Source organism: Athene cunicularia, assembly GCF_003259725.1.
Source record: "Athene cunicularia isolate RWA chromosome Z unlocalized genomic scaffold, athCun1 chrZ_part3, whole genome shotgun sequence".
Classification (NCBI taxonomy): domain Eukaryota; kingdom Metazoa; phylum Chordata; class Aves; order Strigiformes; family Strigidae; genus Athene; species Athene cunicularia.
The window spans coordinates 4,597,495-4,620,129 of NW_020799144.1; the positions used below are offsets into that span (position 1 = coordinate 4,597,495).

The window sequence follows — 22,635 nt, forward strand, 5'->3', positions numbered from 1 at the left end:
GCTGCATAAGAGTGGTTCAGATGTCCACTATTCCGATAGTTTAGCTCTAGAGTTTTCAGCACTGCAATTCAGTCAAAATATATATTTAGCATTGAACCCAAAAGTTGTTTGGAGAGATTAGAGCAATGTGATGTCTGCTGTAATTCTTACAGAATCCAAACTGTCACAGACACAGATATGCACACACAGGCATATACTGTTGATATGTCCCTGCAGAGAGAGATCACCCTGTGAGCATGTTAGCAGCCTGTTCAGAAGTGGCCAGGGAATCTTTAACACAGGGCTTCATTTCCCGATTACAGTGTATCCTTCAGATCTCCTATTCTACCATGCATTTAACAGTCAGTCAGTAACTTCGAGCATACTGATTTAAAGGGAATCACAGAACAACCTAGGTTGGAAGGAAGCTCAGAAGATCATTTAGTCCAGCTGTTGTGGGAAAAAGAACCTAAATGAGGTTATCTATCACACTGTCCAAGTGCATATTGATCCAGAAGAGCTGGAAACATTCATCTTCCCTAGCAATATAATCTCCACTAGGAGAAGAGAGGGAGAAGTTAAATCATAACTACTAATTCAGACTTCATGTCACCCAACACTGTCCTGTGGCCAGTAGTGGCTGTAAATGCTATAGCTATAACGAATAAAACAAGGCTAGTCCACCTGATGCTTCCCTCAATAATCTGCCAATTTCTGCTACCAAGAAGAAATTAATAAACAATCTGTGAAAATAATATTTGCTTACCTTTCTCACATGTTTTTCCCATGAAACCTGGAGGACAGATGCATTCCCCAGTATCTTCATGACAAATGCCATTGTTCATGCAGGAAGGGCAGTGGGAGCTACAGGAAGGGCCCCATTTCTGAGCTTCACATCCTTTTATGAAAAAATATAATGACATATTTGTTGTCTTCTTATTCAGTAACCAATCAAGCAGTAAAATTCTTTTTAATGAAAACAAACAGTAAAATACATAAAAACATCCATAAGGACCCCCCAAAACCCCAGCCAAATGACCTAATGTAAGGAATTCCATTTTGGAAATGCCTCTATTTCTGGATCAGAACTGCTGCATAGTATGCAGTAATGTTAAGGAACTGACAAAGTCCTCTTTTTGAAACTACAGATAGAGGTTTTTTTAGTTTGTAAGTTTGGAAGTTGACAAAGATATTGTATTTAAGATATTAGTTCTTGTAACAGGGATCAAAGACCTATGAAAGGTACAGGCTTCACATGGAGCTGACTGTACTGGTAGTAAAACAGCAGGACCAAGTTTGACATCACTGGCATTGTACCAGCATTTCGTAAGTCATTATTTTTTTCAGTAACAATATTTTTATTGAAAGTTCAGTAGAATGAGTTCACATCTGTTGTATCTTTACTGTCTTCATGAGTTCTTCATAGCACAGATGAGTCAATGGATGACCTGTTTCTGGAATAAATGGACTAAGACCAATGAGTTGTCTTAATGCCTGTCATGATTTTCTTTCCCACTTTAAAAAGATACTACTACCATTAATCCTGCCAGTGAGATTTTTGATACTAATTTAATATAAGCCTATCTTAAGCTCTAAACAAGTATATATGCCATCATCGTGCAGATGATTAATCTAACACTACAAGATGCAATGTTCTTAGAAATGCTTTTGAAATCAGTGGGAGCTGAGAGGACTCAATTCAGTATTTTATTTTTAACAATGTTTCTTACATCACAGAAGCTGATCTTAATGCTCTCCTCTAGTGTAAAGCTAGGACTGAGAAGATAATAAACTGGAAAGTCCTGAGGCAGTCTCACTAAGACTGAGTAAATGACTTGGATCAGCTTTTTCAGATTTCAGCAAGCATTCAATGAATCAACACGGCACTTGGAGCTCTATCTCCCCTTTCTACCAGAATGAAATTTTTACATGTGGATACTTTAAAAAAAAAACAAACAAAAACCAGCTTTGCTAAAAATCATCAGTTTGTGTCTACAATGCCAATTCAAAGAAAGACAGGACATGTGTTTGAGTGGTGGCATGTAATCATCCATTCTCTTTATTGTTAGTCTGCTCCCTATCGCTCTCCCAGACTATGCCCCAGGAGTTTTCCCAGTAAGCAGGATGGGCAAGACAAAAGCCTATTTCAAGGCAGGGGGCAGAATTTATGGATAAGTCTTCTGCTATGCAGCTTGGTACTGGAGTATACAACAGATCTTGGACCATTTTATTTAACAGTAGCTTCAAAATCCAAATTTGGGGCATTATATTGATTCATTCATGACTCCTGGAAGTATCCTGTGGGTATGAGCAAGTAAAATACAATTTACAATCAGAAATATTTTCTCCGTGATGTAAGATATTTGAACAGCCATTTATTTTTACATATCAGTTTTATATTTCTATCCAAGTTAATAGAATACTATTTTCTCTATATCTGATGAAAATGGACATAGTAGCATGAGGTGCAAGATGTGTAGAACACTTATAATATGGAAAATATCTGCCTGCACTGTAAACTGTTCCTGTCATCCACTGGGAGGTGAACTTTAAGAGCTAACTAAAGCTGGGGTGGTTGGTAAGATTAAAATAATGTATGCTAAAGATGATAAATCTTAGGATAAATGGGGTTTATCCTAAGATTTATCTCCAGAGAGAACAGAGACATTTGAAAATTGCTATTTTGTGCTCAGACCCACATATCATATTCATGGGAGTGCCACTTTCTTAATTTGTACTTACTCAGTGTTTGAAAAGCTGAGATGTTGAGAAAAGAGCGAGCTGTTTCAGGAATGGATGAATTGAACCTAAATCTGAATTTTTTTCTCTCTCAGCTGCTGAAATCAGTATCAGCTTGTACCAAAGATCCTTGGCAAAAAAATTCTTCTGACATAATCTGATGATAGCTTATGACAAGAAAGATTTTTGCCCTTATTTGGGCACAGTATAAGATTCATTTCAGATTAATTAGACTTTAAATAATTAATCATTTAGCACACATTAATGAAACTTACGTCTTACAATAAGCCTTGTGTAAGCAGAAGTAAAGAGATTTCCTCCTATATATCTGGCAGAGTAAACCCCTGCGTCCTGTGGTTGAACTTGAGGATAGGAGACTTCCAGCTCCCCTGGCACTTCATGCCTGGGCACAGAGTGGATGAAGGAACCTGGGGAAAGGGGCACACGGGTACAACAGACAGAAGTCAGTCACCTTCTACAGACAGAAGTGAGTTTGCATTGGTTACTGAGGAAGGACAGCTGGGATGAGCTAAGCTTCAGAATCTATTCCTTAGTTATGAATTGCTGACAGCCCTTCAGATATACTAGGTGGGGTTTTTAGGTATACTAGGTATACTAAAAAGGAAGGTAGATCTTGAGAATTATTAGATGAATGGGACAAACAATTTTGCATTCAGTTTTGCTTTGCAGAAATGTTGCTAAGAGTCTAGTGGGTAAAAGTGTTAATTTTGTTTCTTGGCCTTTTCTGAAGTGAGAGGTGACAATCTATAAGAAGTCTAGTGTAGCTGGAAAGAGTCAAATAGCAAATGCCAGCCAGGTCCTATTTAATCCAAGAAGCATAAAGATTTACTCAGCAGACCAAAGCAGGAAAATCACAGCATAGCTTTATCTTTTCTTCCCAGACTTATGTTTCTGTCTCTTCTATCTTTTTTCACCAAGAGAGCTTTTCTGTGTTATTCTAGGTTTGCTGCAGTTGGTCATCCATGCTTGCTAAGTAAGGCAATAGCATTTGATCTTCTCCCATCCCTCTGGATCATCAAGTACAAACATTTGAACATTGGTCACTGTCAAAGAGAAGTTGCATCCAGTGGACTGCAGGACCCTTGGGAGTCCTTCCACTCTATTCTGTTAGAACAAGGTTGCTGCAGTCGGCTAATGCCAGGTCCAGCCAGCTATCACCAAAACATACATGCATGTGCTGACACACACTGTACCAACAGAGTCAGCCACCAACACACCCACACAGCACAGCTGTGGCTCTACAGGTACTGCATGTGCACATGGGACTCACAGACTCTTGAACAGCCCAGACAGCCCCATCCTATTCTCACTTGTCAGCTAGTCAGGCTTGCTGGTAGACTTCATACAGTCACACACTCAAAACTGGCTCTTAGCCGGCCCAGACCTACAGTCTGTCTAACAGCTGACCTCTTAATCGACTCACTGGCTATCCTGGCTTGAAGATCATTAATGTCACACATGACCACATGCAAATGGGTCCCTGACATAACTGGCCTTAGACTCCTAGTCTCTCTGGCTGCTGACCCCAGACATACAAGCCCCTTTGACCCTTGGCATGTGGTGTCCAGTTACTTGGCAGTCAAATCTGTTGCACCTTCTAGTCTGGTCTGAAGATCACTAGCACATTTTACATCTGCAAACCAGGTAGAGAGCACACTTCTGTTGAAGAATAATTAGGAATAGAGTTTAATAAGACCAGACCTACTGTAGTGCAGAGCTTGAACAAAGCTGTGGCACCTTTTACCTGCCTCCCACCCCATTTTCTCATGCTTGCTCCTTTCTCTTTGAGCCCTCCCTTTCTCCTGTTTGTCTCTTTGTCTAAATATCCATTATTTCACAGATGTTCACAGTCCCCCTCAATCATGCCATAGTAAGTTTGCTCTTTCCTCCTGATAATCCTGCTCCCTGGTTCTTATACCTACAAAGCTCTGGCTGAAGCTGCTCAGGACTTTGTGTTCCCTCAGTGGCCCTCAGAAGTTGGACAGCTCTGTCCATTGATGTTTTCTCTGTCATATGCTACTCCTTGGGGCTTGTATATCTCTTTAATAACTTCTCTTGCTTCTTGTCCTAGTCTTTTATGCTGAATGACCATTAACCAGATGATACTCCCACAAATCAAATGCCTTCACCTTCTACATCCCCTTATAGTTTCACTGGCAATGAAACAACTTTTTTCACTTTACTGAAATAATTCAGAAGGTACAGGCAGAACCTTTACTCTCTGTGATCATACATATTGTCATACCGTTAATTTGACTATAGTAAAATTTCAGACAGTCTAGAAACATAAAACTTTGCTGAGGTTCATAATCAAAACAGCAAAAGTTTTAAGGATCAGTTTATTCCATGACAACGTATAACAGTTCTTCAAGAAAACAGGGCCAAAGAATAAGAGCAAAGAATGAAAGGGATTAGTTCTGAAACTGCAGGTCTTGCTCTGTGTATCTTTTGAATTACAAGCTGAAAAAAAAAAAAACAACCTTGCAGCAAAGTATTAAGAAAGCCTGTGCTCAGAGTCTGGTACAGTTTTTGTGGCTTGTTTTCCAACATGGCATGTGCAATGCCAATGTCTTAAAGCAATCTTGTTTAGCAGAGGAGTTTAATTCTTTGGACAGCCTTTGTGAGGGTCTGCAAGGGGGAAGTGGTATTTTAAATGACTGAAGTGAAAGACTGCAACAGTTAAACATAACAGGACAAGTATTTTCTCTTCTTTGCCAGCTGCTGTATCAGGATTCCTTAGGGATGATATTTCAGCTGCAATCTCAGGTGGAGAACTTGACCTACAATGGTTAATTTGAGGCTTTTTGCCAAATTTCCAGTTGGAATTCTAAGACAACACCGTGATGTAAGCATTCCTCTCTGACATACCAGCTGGTTCTTGTATAAGAAAATGCTGTATAAGAAAATGCTGACAGTAGATCACAAAATTTCCCTGGGGACCCTTAAAGGACAAGCAACAGCAAACTTTCTTCACTGTGCACTGCCATAGCTGAATAGCTCTGAAGAGCAAAGAAGCAGGTCTTTAAGAAATGCTACTTTGCATATCACTTTTTTAAAAGACACCTTTTGGTTATTTTTCTCTTCCAGCATGTAGAGAAGTGCTCCAAGTGTTCAGCAACTGGGGTTGAGGCTGACCCATTGCGTGTGTTCTTTTGCAGTGTGCTGATACTTCCTTACCTTATCCTGCTCTATTTACTCTGTTCACTGGTAGCTCATTGAAAGTGAGACTATCAGTAGACAAAGTTGTACCCGTACATTATGTGTGCTTTCCACAAGTATAATTTCTTGGTGTTTAACATTCTGATTGAGTTTGAAGGCACTTTAAGTTTCAGTGATCAGTATTTTACTGTATTTCTACAGGAGGTAGATAGCAAACTGCACGTATTTCCAAGTATCAGGCACTAGCAACACACAGCTTGAGTTACATGTGATTTAGGTGCCATGTTAGATAGGAAGGTTGGTGACATGAATTTTACAATCTGACTAATTTTTGTAGTTGAGTGAAATGAGGATTAGATTTTGTTGACAGTTTTGCCTTTTTAATAGCAGATTACTAATGCTTCATTTCTTAGCCTAAAGAGCATCATAGGAGGTAAATGGCCTCTAAAAGCCATTTGAAGGAGGAAAGGTAAGCACTTAAAAAGCAGTAAAAATGCAAAGAAAAATGCAGTAACTAGGCCTTCACACTGACACAGAAGCAAGAAAAGAAAAGAGAAGAGAAGAGAAGAGAAGAGAAGAGAAGAGAAGAGAAGAGAAGAGAAGAGAAGAGAAAAGAAAAGAAAAGAAAAGAAAAGAAAAGAAAAGAAAAGAAAAGAAAAGAAAAGAAAAGAAAAGAAAAGAAAAAGAAAAGAAAAGAAAAGAAAAGAAAAGAAAAGAAAAGAAAAGAAAAGAAAAGAAAAGAAAAGAAAAGAAAAGAAAAGGTGGTTAAAAGTAGCCAGGGAAATATATGAGGAGTTATAGAAGGAAATCAAAAAAGGAAAATGAGAAACAAAGCAAAGGTATAAATGGAGAATTTGGCATTCTGGAGGAAGAGAAACAGGTCAGCTCAATATATTAGATATTGCAAATGGCTCCTTTAGGGAATGTTAAATGCATGAGGAATTACATCTGCTCCAGTTGTCCAGCATGGGCATCATCAGCAATGACTTTAAAACAGTTATGTGACACTTGGCTAAGGCAATGATAGAGGGAAGAGAAAAGACAGAAGAGAAAGATTAATTACCATTTTTGTAGATCACTGCATCTTCCTCTTTTGCTGCCATTCTTATGAAGGAAATATTCACGTGCTCTCCCTTATTTGCTGTAACAGTTAATGCCACTGGGTGGAATGATGCTGAAAACAGAACAGGACAGAAGTATGGGATAAATAGCAGCAGTTATTGTCACTATCCGGTCTCTGGGCTGAAAGCTGAGAATGGTTTACAGCATGGCCCTGACTCAGATTTTAAGATTTAAATTTCTTTTAAGCACACATCGACTCTTCAGCCCCAGCAACCTCAACTCTCTGTTTTGGCAAAGATAGAGGACTTGCCTATACCTTGAAACAACAGACTGCTACTAGAACCTGAGGCATTAATTTTTTTTTTTTTTTTTTAAATAAAAGGATTTTGGCTGAGTAACTGAAACCCTTCCTAACTAGGAGCTCCAGTAAACTGTAAAACACTTTCCCAAGTTTCTTCAGCACTTAAGACTTGAGAATGACTCAGTTCTTTTCTCCTTAAACTTTATGATGCAGAACAGTCAAGATAGTTCAGGAGACCACAGTCATACAGGGCCTGGGGGAGATCCAGTAAGATAGGTCTGTGCTTGCATTTGTTCACCATACTCTCTATAATTACTAAGAGTGTTGGCTTGCACTAAGAACAAAAGAAGAAAACATATTCATAGACAGTGATACTTTTACCAAAATATTCTAGTCTGAAAATGTGGCTTAATTAAAAAAAATTCCATGGGACAAACTATCTAGATCAGTGATATTTCTCAATTTTCCTTGGAAAATTGAAATTAATTTTGCTGCTTAAACAGAGAAGCACTTTTATACATTTGTTTATAGTTCTTGATTTAAGAAAAAGAAGAAAGTACTAGACAGAAGGATTTTCACACTTTTGTCTTTATCATTGTTAGTGGAAAAAACATATCAGAAGATAATTGGGGAAGGGACAGAAAAATCTAAAGAAATATTACTTTTTGAAACCAGTGAAATAATAATTTTAATTACAACATTACTTGAAACAAGTTAGAAGTTAAGGATGCTTCCTTTCATTTGGTTGAAAAATTCCAAGGGAAAGCTGTGAAACTTTTTGAGGATAAATTCAGGTTTTCTGGTCATTGATATATCATATGGAAAAAAAATTAGGGAAACTGTTCTAAAATTAGGCAAAGTTAACTCCTGAACTGTTCACCTCTTTATCTGAGTGAGAATATTATTCCTTTGTATCTTCCCTTTAGAGCACCCAGGGACCGAGGCATTGATTTTCACCAGGCCCTTTTTCTCTATTTGAGGCTGTTTTGCCTTAGAATTCCTCCTGAGCAAGCTCCTCTTGGGTAAGTCCGTCCTGCATCTTGCTTTTGTTCAGCTCCAGGGAGCTTGGTTTTGCTGCCACTCACCTGCCTCACCAGCAAAGTGAGTGGGACCTTTCCGACAGAAAGATCCACCTGAGCTTCAGCTGGAAGGAATCCTTGGAGAGCCATTCATGCTTCTAGTTGGCTCCACATTTACACAGGTTCCATTTCTATTAAAGTCACGTTTATTTCACAGGGAATATTTTGTTTAAGGAACACATAAACAAGTTTAGTATAAACTATTAGACAACTTACTCAAAAAAAATTTGCCATTTTTCTATAGTCATGCCTCTTTTATTCAGTTCATTTTTAGAAAACTGTCAATAAAGTGCACTTTGACTCATACCATTGGTTGCAGAAAATAAATTTGGAGTCTGTGGCTGAAACTTGAAGGCAAAGAAATACACAGAGATAGGGTCAGAAAGCACAGAAGAAAATTATGAACTAATTTTCTGTTATATGTGTAACAGAGCTGTAAAAAACAAGCAGGTAGATGGCACATCAAAGTTTTTATGAGGCTGAAACTGTATCAACCTCCACAATATTATTTTGTAAAATCTGAGTGGGAAAAAGGGTCATATTCTTTCAATATTTGAGAAAATATTATTTTAATATTTCCATTTCAGAATGTCATTTTAATTAAAAAGCAAAATGTTTGTATTATGTTATATGATGTAAACCCAAAGAAAATCTGAGCAAAAATGAAGCCATTTCTATCTATCCAAGTCAAATTCTCCCCCAGAATTTTATTTCCTTGAGAATTTTTGACATTTTAATGTTTTATTTCTGATTGGGAACAAGACAACTACTGAAAACTCACAATACTTTGCAGAATGGCATTTCTGTCCCTTGTGCAGTTCTAATGTTAATGCTGTGAGCCTCTGCCACATGTTTTAATTCCTTTGTGCGTGCTATCCAACTGATTCCAGCAGGAATCTTCCTGTATACTAAGCACATGCGTGGGAATCTACTGAGCATTTGCCATGCTACCTGGGCACTGCTATCTGAACTTACCTCTTAGAGAAACTAAGAATTACAATATAGAATAATGAAATAAGATCTCATTAGAAACAAACAAAAAAAAACCCTGAAAGCAATCCCAACTTACTGTCAGCTCCCGAGTTAGATGTTATTTATGAATAACAAATGCATGGTGAAAATCATGATCTATTTAGGAAAAGACAATTCAACCGCATTCCCAAAAATGAATTACTATTTACAAATGATCCTAAGTGTTTTAATTGCCGTGTGTTTTGGACCAGATTTAGTGGGGCATTACTAATTTTTTTAACAAGCTATTAAACTTTTGTTTCCCCATTTTCTTTTTTTGTTCGCTTAGCCACAAGACTTTTTCTTCAGAGTATTGTTACAATGCAAAGGAATGCACACTCCCTGGTGAGCTCAGTTCTAACGTATTTTTAGATTGTAATTTGTATTAATTAATTATTTCACATCTCGAGTGTGTGAATTCCTTATAGAGACATAATGAACTGAGTTGCAGGACAAGTGCCATAATGCTTTGTCGCTTGCATTTCCATTATTGTCCCTTTGCCTGCTCTAGAGATATTCTGTGGGGGAAACTCAATTGTGTATATATATATATATATGTATATATATGAAAATACATATTTATTCTATAGAGAAATTGCATAAATTATATTTTACTAGATGCAGAACAGGTTATAATATTCTATTCTAGATATGTGTGCTGTATACAGTATAAGCATTACTCCCCATATATATTTATACAAAGCATAATCTGTTACCTCTCATTACATGTATGAGTGTAACCCTAATGCTACAATATAAAAAATTCAGGAGAACGCCTCATTAGTTTCAGAATGGCACATGTGTGGGGCAAAACAGGAAAACAAACCTGTTATTTTTCTGTATTATACTGCAAATATCTTCATTGTATCTGCATATCTGATGATAGGTACATAACCAGGCGGATGACAGTTCCCTCTAAAGTCAGTGATTAATGATTAATCCTTACCAAATGATTAATCCTTAAGTGAGTGTTTGAGCAGCTTCTTGCCCTGAAGCTGCAAAACAGTGGCTGCATTTTCAGAAGTGCTGCTCCTTCCCATGCCTTTTGTGTCCTCAATGGAAAACTTCACGTTTCAACTCCTACTTATTTTTTAGTGTTGAAAAACACATCTTTAAAAATTATTCAGACAATGTAAAGGGGAAAAAGGCCTGTTTTCCAACTACAGATGCTCTGCCAAACCTCACAATTCTTCAGTGACCTTTTCTTCCTCTTTCTGTGCACTTTAACAGCTTTGAGAACTTATCTTGCGCCTCTTTCTCACCCATCCAGCCTGATTAGATTATATGCATTCACCAAAGAGTTGCTGGCTCAAATTTTGACAGTAAAAACTTTTGCAGAGAAAATCTGAGAGATGGATTCAAACCCAGAAATAATTCAAAGAAACCTACCTACTGCTGGCATGAATGTTGTGTTATTTCTTGTTAGAACAACGTCTGTCACATAGGAAGCTCTCAAAGTTTAATTACTTTAAATTCCCTGCTCCTGCAAAAACCTGATTGATTAACCAGACACTTTTCCACCCATGGGAGTTTTTTTACATGACAGCCAGAGATGTGCTCAGCAAACTAGCATTCTGCCACAGGCGGGGTCATGTTGACTTTCCATGGGCTGTTATCTTATCTCCTCCTCAGTGCAGTCTCCTTTGAAACAATGGAGTTGTCAGCCTGCATCTGCAGAGCCTTCTCGGTGACCAGTCCAACACCCCAAAACCCACATTTGGTCAGAGAAAACCTAAGCCATAGAAAAATGCACTTGTCCTCCCCACCTTGCTTCTAATGTTCCTGTACTAAGAGAAATGAATAGACACTAGCTGTAGCTCAGACAAATTACAAACTTTATTTTCTAAATTTGCTATATAATTTCAGGGAATACCAACAGTGATAACTGCTCTTACTAAAACCTTGTAAAGAAAGACTAAAAGTGTCAAGTCTCTTCACAGACCAGCTGCCATGTCACAAGAAATTAGCAATACAGGACTCCTACTAGAAATCAGCTGAAGTTTTGAAAACTTGATTTTCTGAAGAAAATTAGCCAAAATTTCTTGCACTTTTCTGAAGTTTATGGTGATCTCTACTTCAGAACTTGTTCCAGAAGTTTAATGAGGTCCAGAGACAGCAAAATTTTGCAAATAAGAAAATGTAATTTAAAGGCGATATGGTGGCCTTTGGAAATCCCACCTTCTCATCCCATCACCTCTCTGCCATATTAGCATTTCCTACTGTACATAACATTAAAACCAAACCCAAGTCAATAGTGAAAACCATAGTGGATTTTTGTGAATAATGTTCTTAGGTTTTGGGAGACTTCTCTTGAGTTTCTGTCCATTATTGAGATGGATCATTTTTTTCCATACTGACACAGACTGTGCAGATCCAATATTGCTGATCTGTAGTTTTAGTGAACCTTAGGCAAAGCAGTTATTTTTGAGGCTCAGGTTGCCTGTTTATTAAGAAATAAAAGATAATAATATTTGACTACCTACATCTCAGACCTGTCAAGACTTTAAAATGGAAGTGTGTTTAGCTATCAAGGGTCTGGGATGTGAAAAACCCACTGCAGAAATTACCATAGATGTTATTTCTTGGCATCAGTACTTACCTTATTTTCCAACTGACTTTGTGTTCCTGGCAGTAGCCAGATGCAGGCAGAATACCCACAGATTTCTAACTGACTGACAAGGAAATGACTAGCAGCTAGTATTAACCGGTTGTCTCTGTTCTTTAGGGAAAAATACATGGGCTTGAGCCAAGTCTATTTTTGTTGACTCCAGACTGCCTTACCTGCTCTGGAGCCACATTTGTCAACCAGGGATAACTGCCAGTCTGCAAGCAGTGACATGCAAAATTCAGATCTGACCACCATACAGTACCTCCCAGTGGCATCTTCATAGTATGTATCCTTGTCACCTCATCCTGGAGTTTCCCTTCACAGTAATATGCTCCAATAGTTTCACTGGCCTGTTCCCTCTTCCACACCACTGTTTTGGCTGTTGCTCTCTTTGAATCTTCATTAACTTCCAGTGGTTCCCGGTGCTGGTTTGTCACATCCTCCTGGTCTCGGTCTATTGTGATAGATTCACGGGGACGCCATTTGGAAGTGATACAGATAAGTGATGTCTCAGAGTTGCCCACCAGAGGGAAAGAATTAATCAGTATAAGGTCCAGTGCCGCATCCACTTTACCTAAGGAAGAAAGCAGCAGATGAAAAGGTTTTTCTGAAGAGTTTGAGTATGCGGCCTATCAAATTGCCAGATAAGCTGTTTCACCCAGTTCACAGGGTTTTTCTGGCTGATGTCTTCCACAGCTTTTGTCCAAAATAGGAAGGCTGTAGATTAAATATTCTGCTACACTGACTTTAGGGTTTACTTTTTATGCCATGAACATACTTTCTATGTAAAGAACATTTGTTCTTCTCAGAAGAGGAAACAAGCCTCGCAAACTTGTGGAATTTCTTTTAAGAACTTTTGTGGAAGCCCAAGGAAAATCATGCGTTGCAGAAGGAGATAGATGCTTAAATAGTTAGAAATGTGCATAAATGCCTCGAGTATGGTGCTTTGCTGGTGGCATGGTCAATAGATCGTAAGGTTGTCAGTTTATTAGTGTTTCTTTTATGCCCCTTATATGGATTTAATACATATGAATTGATGTAAAATAGATGCGTCTTTCAGTTATAGGAATTGGTAGTACTTTGGAATATTTTTTTTCAGCTGTTTTATAATTTTAGATTAATGATTTCGTAATCATTCACATGTTAACCATCGAAGCCTTTAACAGACAGTGGCAAGAACAATGGTGTAAAAAAACTTTCTCAAAAGCAAAGAGCAAGTCGGCCACACTAGTAAAGCTAATTTTTTATGAGGTTAGTTTTAAATCCATCAAAATTACTCCCTTTGATAATAGAACTGCCAGAAATACATGGAGATGGAAGTTCTTTGGAAATGATAGATACAAGCTTGATGAAAAGAGTCTCTGACAGCACTACAGATTTAGTTTTCAAATGCACATAGTAGGAGGGAAATACAGCTCTCCTACAATCAACAATTTGCAAATAACAGGCGTTTCCCTTTACTATTGAAATTCACATTAAGGAGAAGGGAAACAGTAACATTTTTTCCAGCTGAAACAGGAAGAAGAATTGATTTCTTTTATTCATCACATCTATTTTCCTGCTTTGGATACAAGTATATTTTGTATTTACACAGAGAGACCCAGTATTTAATGCCACTCAGCTTCCAAATGTTTCTCTGATTGGAAGGAAGGGGTCTAGTCTTAGATAAGGGAGGTCAAAAGGTCTTATTGCTGACCGCAGTCTTTGCGTGTGTCTCTGTAGGGCTGGGGCCAAGGGAGGAGGTCCTTCTCTGCTTTCAGTTCCAGCAACCACTCTGGGGACTGAAGTATCTTGACAGCACACTGACACTCACCACACCCAGCCAGTCTGCCACAGTTACCACCCTTTAATGTGCCAGCCCAGATAACTTGCAGTTACATAATGGAGAAATTAAACCTTCTGGGAAGGATGAAATGGCTGTTAAAGTAAATACTGCATAAAGGTGTAGGTCAGCAATGTTAATTCATGCTGCTGCACATTACAAAAATAAACCCTTTGAGCAAAGTAGAAGTATGTGGTAGAAATGAGGCCAGACTCATGCATTCATTTAATAGGCCATTTATAAAAACTCAGTGTTTTTTTATATGAGGAACACTTGTGCTCTTACTATGGGTCTGATGCATCAGCTGAAGGCAGATTAATTCAACAGTCACCGACACTGAAAGGAGAAGACTTCAGTTTCTGTCAGCAAGGATCACATGCCAGGTAGAGATATTCTTAAAATCATAAACTGCAAGATTCTGATTTCTGCAGACTTGTGAAACTCGGACTCAAATTTGGATCCAGACTCTGTGACTTGATGTGATTGTCTGTGCTGAGGTCAGGCAGGGTGTTGCAGATCAGAACTGAACTATTTTGACGTGTCTGCCTAGCATCCACAGAGCACAGAGCTTCAAGTGTCTTTCCAATACAGTGGTATGGGCCCAAGTTGCTGAGGTCCTTCAGAGGATGACTGCTCGTCAAGGGCTCCAGTTCCATTTCTCTAGCATTTCTCTCTTCCTCTGACCTCCAACATAGATATAAAGGTGAAAATAGCACCTCTTGCTTCCCTGCATCTCAATCTTTTAATATGATGAAAAAAAGTAGTAAAGTCTTAGTTTTGAGGACTAGATTTCATGTTGCCTTTGATTCCTATGCAAGACATAGCAAAGCAATGCCATATCATATTCAGGGTATTTGCTGCATACTCTTCTGTTTCTTTGTAGTAATACAAATCATGTAACCAAGGTGCAGAAAAACCATAGCTCAGAAGTATTGCTTATTTCACTTGTTATTATTCCAGATGAATTGAAATCTAGCCACTGGTGGGTGAATAGTGGTCTGATTGATTGTCTAAATATATGTGGTATTTTGTCATATTAAACAATGCAGAGTAACCCAGACACCTGCATGAAGCAGATGGAGCACAGATGGAGTTTCATGTCTTCCTGGAGAAACACTAGAAGGCCTTTCTGCATCTAAAAAGGAGTAATAGCTATGCATAAGTATGGAATCATATGCCAAGCATGATTTGGTAGTTAATGTTTCACAGTTGGAATATATTGCAAGCAGAAATTTAAATATATGTAAGTGAAAGTTTTGCACTAAGAAAAGATACGCTTTAGGTGTATTTTGGAAAAAAAAAAAAAAGCATCCTAACAGGACATTGACTTGAAGGCAACTCAACTCAGAATCTAGCAGGACTGGCATTTTAAAAGTCACACTAAGGCCTCTAATGTGAGAGAAAGGCTTTGTTTGACACCACTGGGAGTTGCTGCCCTCAGACTGGGGGGAAAAAAAAAATAAATGTGTAAAATGCACATATGCTTTATACTTAGGGATTCCTACAGCATCTTTTTCTGGTAGTGCAACATAAACTAACCCAACAGTCCTTGCTAAAAAGGAATTTACCTAGTCTGGCAAAATTTAGGCAAATTCTACCCTTCATGTTAATGAAGACTTTGAATATGTAAGGACTGAATAAGGACAACAGGATTTAGCTCTCTGAGTAAAGCACAAGACATACAGACAGGAAACAGCCTGTGTCTGTACCAGTGACAATCCTCTCTGCTTCCTTGAAAAGGTCCTTTGAGTCCTGCCCCAGTCCTTGAAGAACTGACCTTATCAGGAAGGCAGATTGCTGTGTGTGCAAATAGCTTTTGAGAAGAGAGTATTTGCAGAAGGCTAATGCTGAAAATGGAAGATACCCCACAGAAAAGATTCATTGCCCAGTATTTATGACGCAACTCATTGTCGTGCAGTGCTTTGAGCCCTTCCAGCACAGAGAAAATGGCATCCTCTAAAACTAAGTTTAAATGATACTACACCCACTATAACCCAGATGGCAAAATGAATGCAGGGAGACCTTTGAAGTTCATCATGGGCCACTCTTAACTACAGGACTGTGCTGTCTTCTTAGGTGATACCTCGCCATGTCTTTCACAGCTTCTCTAGTACATAATTGCCTTGGGAAATTGTGCTGAACAGAGAGTAAGTGTGTATCATGCTGTCTCCACAGCCCCTGTGTGTTCTTATTCCCTAGCAAAATGCCATTCATACAGGCACAGAGTCATCACGTTTTCTGTGCTGTGTTACACCAGCCAGGACCAACTGGAAGAAACAGCTCTCAGAAATTCCCTGGAACACATCCCAGACACAGGTCAGCTCAAAGAGCAAGAAAGTCTCTGCTAAAGTTTAAAACATCAGTTCCCTAGATTGGTATTTGTGATAGACACTAATTTAGGAATAAAACAGTGCATCAGCCTTGAACTGAGACAGTTTAAAGCCATAGATAAAGTACACACAGCGAGTCTTATGAGAACAGAAAAGTGTTATGATTTGTCCTCTCATCTCAGAAAGCCCCTGCCCAAATACTTGCAGATTTACACGGTTAAACTTTGTGTGGTCCCCAGGAAAACATGGAAATATTGAAGACAATTTCTACCTAGTGTGAGACCTTTGCAGAGTTGCCTGTTAATTGGAAAAGTGTTCAATACTGTGGAGTGTCTAACACTTCTCTACCATAGAAAGCAGCCAGAGTGGTCAGCTCCATCAAGGTAAAGGATAACCATACTCCACTGCCCCTCAAACACATATTAAACACTAGTCCATGTTTGCAAGGTGTATTAAAAATGCAAAGTTCTGGGTAAATGTTTTAGCTATTAATTAATACTGGGTAGTAGTGGAAAGAAAGAAATTGTTTAGGCATTACACATCTAATGATGTATTCATTTTCCTTATATTTGTAGATCTTTTTTAGTAATTGCTTGAAGGGACTATAAACTGGAAGTCCTTCCCTTGACATTTGGAGGATAACAGAGGAAAAAGAAGAGCTGTAGTAATAGATAAGTGGAAAGATTAATACTTTTAAAATAATAATTATTTAAGACAAGAGGAGATGGCAGAAAATTCCAGTAAAATCCACCCCTTTTTTCATCAGGTTAAGCAATGGGAATAAAAGGTGATGTAATCTGAAATGCTCAAGCAGTTGCGTTTTTTACTGTTATTGCTTGGAACACAAATTATTTCTGCTATTAACTGTCTGTGAATATGAATATAATACTTATAGATACTATACTAGCAGAGAAAAAATAGAATCTGTTTAGTTTAGATTTGGTGTTATGCTGAAAGGAAAACAGTCAGTTGCATATGACACTCTTTTGAGACTGATGGAAATATATATCCCAGACTGTCAAGTCATCAACACTCCTCCTTCAAGTCTCTTAAGAAACAACACCAAGCACTCCTTCTGCTTGAAAGAATAAGGTTTTGATTTAGAACAAAACTTGCTAAATAGCTGGCATTCCCATATTTCTCATTGTGTCTTGTTTTGTAGTTATAAGTTCACTGTACCCTCCTCAATTGTATTTTTCTATATAAAATCACACACCAGATTAAAATAATTTCACTAATCTGTTTAGGAATACAAATGGCCATCATATAAGCAATTTTGCTGAAAAAGTATAGCATTTGATTAATTCTTAGTAAAGTACTAGATAAATTACATTGAAAATTTTAAACAATTAACTAATTAGCTGATCTGGAAGATAATCAGGACAGAAATAATGCAAGTGAAATATGAAGAAGAGACCCAATCCCCATGTCCCCTCTCTGATTAAAAAAAAGAAGAAGAAGAAGAAGAAGAAACAGAGTACTCCTTACTTAATATTAAATCTAATCAGAAACTAACTCAAAACATTAGCTGTTTGGGGATATTTTTCAGGTAGAGAGTGGAACATAGACTACACCAGAATTTGGCAATCTTTATTTCCTCTTTTTCTGTGCACTCAACATTTCTCTTATCAGTCTCGCTTATTTTTTGTTCATTTTCTAAAAAAGTAAATAATTTGAGGGGGCCTTGAAATCACATATTCATTTCATGGACTCAATAATCTCTTAGTGTCCTGTAAAGTTCATCTGGAATGCAAAGATAGCAACAGCTCAGTTAATTTCTTCTGGTGAGTCAAGTTCTCTTCTGACAGCTCAGTCCCCCACAGGAAAGCAAGGCTGAAGTTATTATTACCTGAAGAGATTCTCTGCCACATGGCAGCAACAGCAGGGCAAAAAAAAGAGAGAGAGAGACAGAAATGCTGCAAAAAACAGTTCATAAATGAGCAAAAAGTCAGGTTTTCCAGTAAAACCTTTCTTCTTGTCCATGGAAAGAATCTCACGGCTTGTATCTTATGCGATGCTACTGGGCAGCTGTGGGATGGCTCACAGCTCAAATACTGAGACCTCTTGCCCTTAGTAATAGGGCATTATTTGTGGAGGAAAGGTATTGTGAAACTAATAAGAGACAAAACATTAGTGACAGAACATTGTTTTGCTACTTAGAAGTAGTGGGAAGACCAGAGCACAAATGTGAAAAATAAAACAGTTTGTCAAAGCTACTATGCTAATAGTTTCTTACAAGCCCTTGAGTTCATTTGGAGCAGTTCAAGGAAATGCAACTGCCTTCTTGTAAAATAGAGTATAATGTTTTCTCTATATTTCAGTTGTTTCACAATTCATAAAAGCAATCTTTTAGGATGAAAAAGCTAGAAATGAGGCACTGGTGCAGCTTGGCTGGGCGTTTCACAGTGAGGCTGCCTAAATGTGTGTGTGTGTAAGTAACAGAAATGTAGAAAGACTCTTTCTCATGACTTCTTGGGCCTGGTTGACCAAACACAAGTAAAGCAGAAAACAACGTATCAGCAGAAATTGTTGGACAACCAGCTGACAATGTGCTAGGTAATGCTGAAAAAGGATGAGGAATGTGAGAATGCCCGAGTAGGACAGGTTTGTAGTTTAGCTACACCTGGCTGGATTTGCAGCTAGCCAAATACGGGTACTACCATCAAGAAAGTACTTGCAAGCAATGATACATATGTCCATAACAAGGGTGATCCTTTTAAGTAGCATCGTGAAGCTACTATATATACTGCATATGTATACTGTATGTTGTTTGTGCACATGTGCAAGTTGAAGCATGCAAAATAATATAGGTAATCAATTACTTTTCATAGGACATATCAGTGCATAAAACATGCTTAAGGTTAACTGTCTGAAAGTGTCTGTGAGTGCTGGCTGCTGGACCTACTGTAGTACATTCTTGCCTCTACAGTAGCGTACCCTCACTCTGCCACTTAACAATTTTTCTGAGTAGTGGAAGATATTTCTGGTGCTAAGCACACTTTGCGAGTAATGAAGCTAAGTTCCCTGATCAGTGGCAGGTCTTGAGGTGAACAGTCAGAGAATAAAAAGAGAAAATCATCAGCATGATCAGAAGTGCAGATGGAACTGCATTGTCAAGAGAGTCTTGTTATACTCCAAAGGGGAAATTAACCAAGACACTTCAGACAGGCTCACACAATGAAAAAAGTAAATAAATACCAGGCCATCAAAATACCCACCTTGAAGCAAAAAGTTTATGTATTTTACCCTTGAACCCAGAAATGTCATGTGTGAACCTGTCTTTCAAAAATCCTTTCAGAACTTAGTAAATGTCTAATATCTTCATACCCAAAGTGTTTGCATTTCCTGGTGATGAATTACAGAATGAATTTTGGTGGGGTCTTTTTACTTCTTTATGATGTTTTATTTAACCTTATTAGTGCATATTCTTAGTTTGGGTGTTAGTTGGAGACAAGTTATCGGATCCGTACCCTAAAAAATAATCAGCATTTTAAAGTCGTTACAGGAAAGTCTTCAGTTCAGACACAGGTTGTTTTTTTGCTATGCATTGCCACTGAAACCACAGTGAAACGGCATCTTAAATGTGATTTTACCACTAGCACAGGGCAGATACTGTCTTTGGAGGACAGTTCTTCATTGCAATTTCTCTAAGATTTTCATCCCTCCAGTCCCGGATAGGTCTTGCCTCACAGTGGGAGCTGACCATGGAACTCTGTCTCACAGAAGTTGTAGGTGCATCCATGTTTGGTATAATTTCTTCTTTCTATGGAAAGCTGAACAGGGTTTTTGTGTGTTTAAGAGACAGGTCTGGGTGAAGCAGACTCAAATCTACATGACCAATACAGAACAGGTTTCCAACTAAGATAATTCTTATTGCGGGCACATGAAGGACCAACTCCACTTCTCCTCTGCCCTAAAGCCAGCTCCTCAGCTGCAGACAGTCTCTCTGACTTCCCTCTTGTCCCCCTAAAGCCTTCCAGATGAAATTTTTGTCGGCATCAGACCATGTCTGCAAAATGTTAAAACATTTTTTTCCCTGAAATGAAATTTCAGCAAAAAGTAATCCATCCAACCAGCTTAATTATGACTGTATACCCAAACAATCTATGTTGTGTGTGTGTATATATATATATATATATTTACATATATGAAATCTGTATGTAAAACAATAGCATATGTTCACACTAGTGAATGTAATGGGATTGCATTTCACCCTTTTAGATTTGATTCCTTCAGGTCTGATGCAATTCCTTTTTACTCCTGACTATTCCCAGCTGCTGAAACGGCCTCTGGGAACACAGGCCTCCTGAGAGCTACTCTACCTCTCACTAGGTCTGAACCAGACACACACCAAAAGCAAAATCTAAAGCTAAAAAAACCCCAAAACAAAACCAAAACCAAACTGGAGAGAATCATCCCACTTTTGTAATTCCACTTAGGGTAGGTGCACAGAGCTGCCTGCACAGGCTAAAGCTGTTGGTTTTGGCTTCTAGCTGCAGTCAGGGTGTGATGAATTAGGTCACAGCTGGAACTTTTTTCTTTGCAAACATATAGCCAACAATGTAACTAAAACAGAACAGCTCACTCTCTCCCCCATAAGACAGATCCATCAATTTCGCAGTCATGACCGTCCTAACAGAACTGTGCAGTAATACCAACATTCAGCAGGTCAGAGATTCAAGCAGTGATTCCTGTGGAGGCCCAATATTTTTGGGTTAGATGAAGCCTACACCTCAAGAAGAGTCTAAATTCCATGTAACTTTCAAACTCATGAGGCACCTGGGTACTCTTCCCTTTGGCTACATAACCTGTGTGTGTCAGGCGAGTGCAATTGCTGGGTCTCACAAATCAAATGCACTTCAGGAACGAGGAATGAAATAATTTTTTTTAATTTCTCTTGCAATTCACATTAGTAGTTAGATGATTTATATGTTTGAAAGACTGTGTGCCAGTGTAATGTTTACTCAGCATAGTTTTGAAATACCTGAGATTAAAATCTCAGATGTGGTTTGTGTTCACCTCTGCCTGTTGCAGGCTCAAAGCCCCAGCACTGCAGCTGTAGGACAGACTGTTTGAAGTTCGGGCAACATTTTGGTCAGACAACAGCATATCTGAGGATACTCACACAGACCTAGTTCCTTTAATTATGGGAATAATGACGTATTTATAATCACTATCACAGGCATGTATTAACCAGAGGTTAATTCAGGTTTTCTCTATGTTAAGTTAACCTTTACAAGAGAAAAACAAGTCTTGAAGCAGAATTATTAGAACATTCCAGTCTAAAAATTGCAATTTATTGTAATTTTGAAAAGCTTATAGCATCATAATGGTGCTTGTGTGTCTGGTAATATGTGTTAAAAGCTGCTTAACTTTCTGAATATGTAAATGAGTCACATAATAATAGTATGCACGATTTATGGGTGTTTTTTTCATAATACCTACTAATCTCAAAGAAAACACAGCCATCAACAGGGATGATGGAGAGCTGCCACTGAATGGCACTGCACTGTTAGCTCCACTGTTACCCTTTCTGAAGAGGCTAATATAACCCTTCGAGTATTTTACCATATATGGGTTCAACAACTAAATCACACACACACAAAAAAATCCAGTATTTTTAGAAACGTACTGGATCTAAGATTATTGGTAGAGCAGAGCTATAGCACAGAAGATTCTGTCTGTGTTGAAGAATGGAGACATTTAGCAATGTATATTTTTCCTGCCAGACAAAGTCAGACATGTGCTTGAAATTGCTTTTAATTGTTGCTGGTTTACACAAATCTGTTACTGGCGGTGGCCATCTTGCTAAAATAAGGCTCACACATGAGCATTTGTGAGAGTTAGCCCACTGTGAGAAGCTGCAAGCAAATTTCCAGACCATCTGAGGGTGATGCTAAGAGGCAAAAGCCGAATTCTGGCACTCATTATTGGCTTTGTCCTCAGCCTTCCAAGGGAATAGGTAAGTCTATGGCTCTTCTTTGGTCAGGACTTAACAGATCATACCTAGCCACAGCCTTGGGGTTTGAATTATGTTTCAGAATGGATGCCAGGATCATTTTGATTCTACAAAATACTGACTGGAGTAGAGTCAACCAAAACAATGTGGTGATGCTCAGTCTAGTTTCAAGAATCCCAACAGGATTAAATTCAACCCCTTGCCAGTTTAACTAAACATTTGCTATGGCAAGCATCGACCCTATATACAGTGTAAAAGTGAGCATTTGTGTATATTTTGAAAGTTAACTTCCAAATCAGACCTTTAGCTCTAGCTGCAAATGGAATACTCTACTAAAAAAAAAAAAAAAAAAAAAAAAAAAAAAAAAAAAAAAAACATAAAACATTAAATCAAAGGCCATTTCTTGTAATGGGAGCCAAGCTGACAGTCTTCACCTTGGAAAAGGGTGGAGTGGATTTTGTGCCTACCCAGCAACACACCCAGAGAAGCCCACAATCACTGGGGACAAGGTTAAGCCAGTTCACTGTCTGCGCTGAGTGTAAAGCCTTCCCTGCTCAGGGAATGT

The 22,635-nt window shown here is 38.3% G+C and overlaps 1 protein-coding gene across 3 annotated transcripts in view; it reads right to left on the reverse strand.

Annotated features, from left to right (window-relative positions):
- TEK (TEK receptor tyrosine kinase) overlaps nt 1-22,635 on the reverse strand; it is a 42,239-nt gene that overhangs the window by 17,355 nt on the left and 2,249 nt on the right. For 2 of the 3 annotated variants that reach the window (XR_003400201.1, XM_026866699.1), the window contains exons 2-5: nt 12,222-12,533; nt 6,962-7,072; nt 2,994-3,146; nt 746-877 (exon numbers count right to left, since the gene is read on the reverse strand). Coding sequence is in view for 2 of the 3 variants with exons in the window: in XM_026866699.1 (XP_026722500.1) it covers nt 746-877; nt 2,994-3,146; nt 6,962-7,072; nt 12,222-12,533 (708 nt within the window). In the remaining variant the exon portion in view is untranslated. The other variant, XM_026866701.1, reaches the window with a different exon arrangement.